The 2,105-nt window shown below is 43.2% G+C and overlaps 1 protein-coding gene across 1 annotated transcript; it reads left to right on the top strand.

Annotated features, from left to right (window-relative positions):
- LOC26535028 lies at positions 1 to 252 on the top strand. The gene has a single exon (XM_015192134.2). The coding sequence runs from the start codon at positions 1 to 3 to the stop codon at positions 250 to 252; it is 252 nt and encodes an 83-aa protein (XP_015047620.1).
- The last annotated feature ends 1,853 nt before the right edge of the window (positions 253 to 2,105 follow it).

Genomic DNA, 2,105 nt, shown 5'->3' with positions numbered 1-2,105 from the left:
ATGTTTTCATTTATTTTTGGATGCCCCCTAGGACGTTTCCCCCCTTTTCATCCAGAGGGGCCAATCACCGCGAAGGGATTAGAGGCTCTTTGGGCGTGTGGCACCGCAAGATCTTTGTCATTGAACTTGAAAAAGTGCCGAGGAGTCGAGAAAACGAGAAACGTGCCGCAGACAACTGGCGAGTCGACCCTTTCATCGCATTTTAGGCAATCCGACATGAATAACCCGAGTGTGTATCCAAAAATAAAGTAAACATACTCACGCCATCCGTCGGAACCCTTTTTCCCTTTGTATCTTTTTATCTCTCGCCTGTTGCATCATCGTCCTCATCATCGCCACCGCCATTGGATTGTACCCTCGTCAAGCATCGAGTACGAGCTCTCAAATTAACCACCAATAAAAAGGCAACACTTCATAAAATGTAAAAAAAGGGAAGGGAAAACAACTTCCGTTTTTTCATTGTTTTCCCCGCCGGATCCTCGATCCCTCGCCTGTTGCTCCCCTTGGATATTTTTTAGGCCATTTCGTAATCGAGGAGTCGTTAGGTAAACACCCTTAATTTGATTTTTAGCGCCACTTAACAGGAGGCCACTTTTTTTTTATCCCTGCGATATGCATATGGGGTGAGTTCTTTTTTGGGGAGGGTAAAAAACAAAGGCAGTACAAAAAAGTTGACATGGTAATTGGTGTATCGGATGCTCGAAATGAAGCCATTATTATGTAATTGACTTCATCGGAAATTGTAGGGGAGGGGAGTTTTTGAAGGGCGTGGTTTACTGTGGGAAAGGTCGGTTTTTTTCACAGGGAGTATTTTTTATCAACCTCGTGATTTGTTGTTGTGTTTAACTTGCACTCGTAATAGAGTAATAATTATTGCATGGTAGCTCATAGGCAGATTTAGTTATATATTAAAGGTAGTTTTTATTGAATATGATTTGTCCATTACTTATATCTATTATGTACATTTTAGGTGCTTTTTAACACAGAAATCCAAATAGCAGTAATCTTATTGAAATTCAATTTTCCCTTATTACGAATCAGTAGTAAGCAATTCCTAGATCCCTTGGCATACTTCGGTCCTCATCTGCAGGCTGTGCTATTGTAAATTATGCGCATAATGAATTCATCACATCGAATGCTGATCCTGGCTGCGATCGCAGGACTCGTCAATTGCCGAACAGAGGAGAGCCCAACAATTGAAGTGCAGCGAGCGGACGCAAATGCACAAAATTTAAATGTCATTCAAATAGCGGCTGTCAGGACAATGGCCACGCACGCGGTCAGGATCGATGTGGCAGTAGGAGTAGCAGGAGGAGTCGGAGTCGGAGTGTATGGTATATAGGCGAAAGGTGGTTGAGGTCCTGAGAAGGATATTCGAGGAGTGGGAGAGGAACCATGCACGCCTGCATCTCATTTAGGGACTTCGGCAAATCTCTTCACTTCTGTTTCCCTGTTTTTAATGCACCTGAAAAAAAGAAGCAGGAATTGAAAAAATAATAATAATAGGTTATCAATTTATAATTAAAATTGAAAATATTTTTGTATTATTTTACTGATTTGTCTTGCCAGTTGAACATTTTAGTGGCTGTTGCGCCATACCTGTTCACATTTTAACTTTCGTTTCTCTGCGTGTACGGCAATATCCTGGCACAGGATACATGTGCGTATATTGTTATTATTTTCGAGTTCCATCCGGTTTGGCCTCAGCTGACTGACAGCCAGCGGCCGACAACAACGGCTACAAAAACAATCCGCACTGAAGTCTCCAGTCAAAGGCGACGATGATGAGGACAAAATCGGACTGCCGGGTGAGGCATCAACTTCGCTTCCTTTCCGCCAAACCACAACAGATCCCCCATCGGTCCGTTCAGGTTTCCCTGCCGATAAGCGTGACATTTTCATATTGCCAGCGATCTCAATCTTGGTGCTCAATCAGAATTCTGAATTCAGATTTCCCAGTCAACCATGCGTCCCATTCATCTATTCTTTTGCAGCTTTGCCATTTCTGAGGCCAATCACACGCCGACAGGATTAGCAGAAGTGCTGTTTTTTATCTGGGCTAATTGGTCCGCTCCAGTCATTGTCCTTCTAAGCGGACAGCTATG

Source organism: Drosophila yakuba, chromosome 3R (assembly GCF_016746365.2).
Source record: "Drosophila yakuba strain Tai18E2 chromosome 3R, Prin_Dyak_Tai18E2_2.1, whole genome shotgun sequence".
In the NCBI taxonomy this organism is placed as follows: Eukaryota; Metazoa; Arthropoda; class Insecta; order Diptera; family Drosophilidae; genus Drosophila; species Drosophila yakuba.
The sequence above is the reverse complement of the archived record's forward strand: the minus strand, read 5'-3'. Positions and strand labels throughout refer to the sequence as shown.

Coding starts and splice junctions, on each gene's coding strand:
- LOC26535028 (XM_015192134.2), top strand. CDS start 1: ATGTTTTCATTTATTTTTGGATGCCCCCTAGGACGTTTCCCCCCTTTT.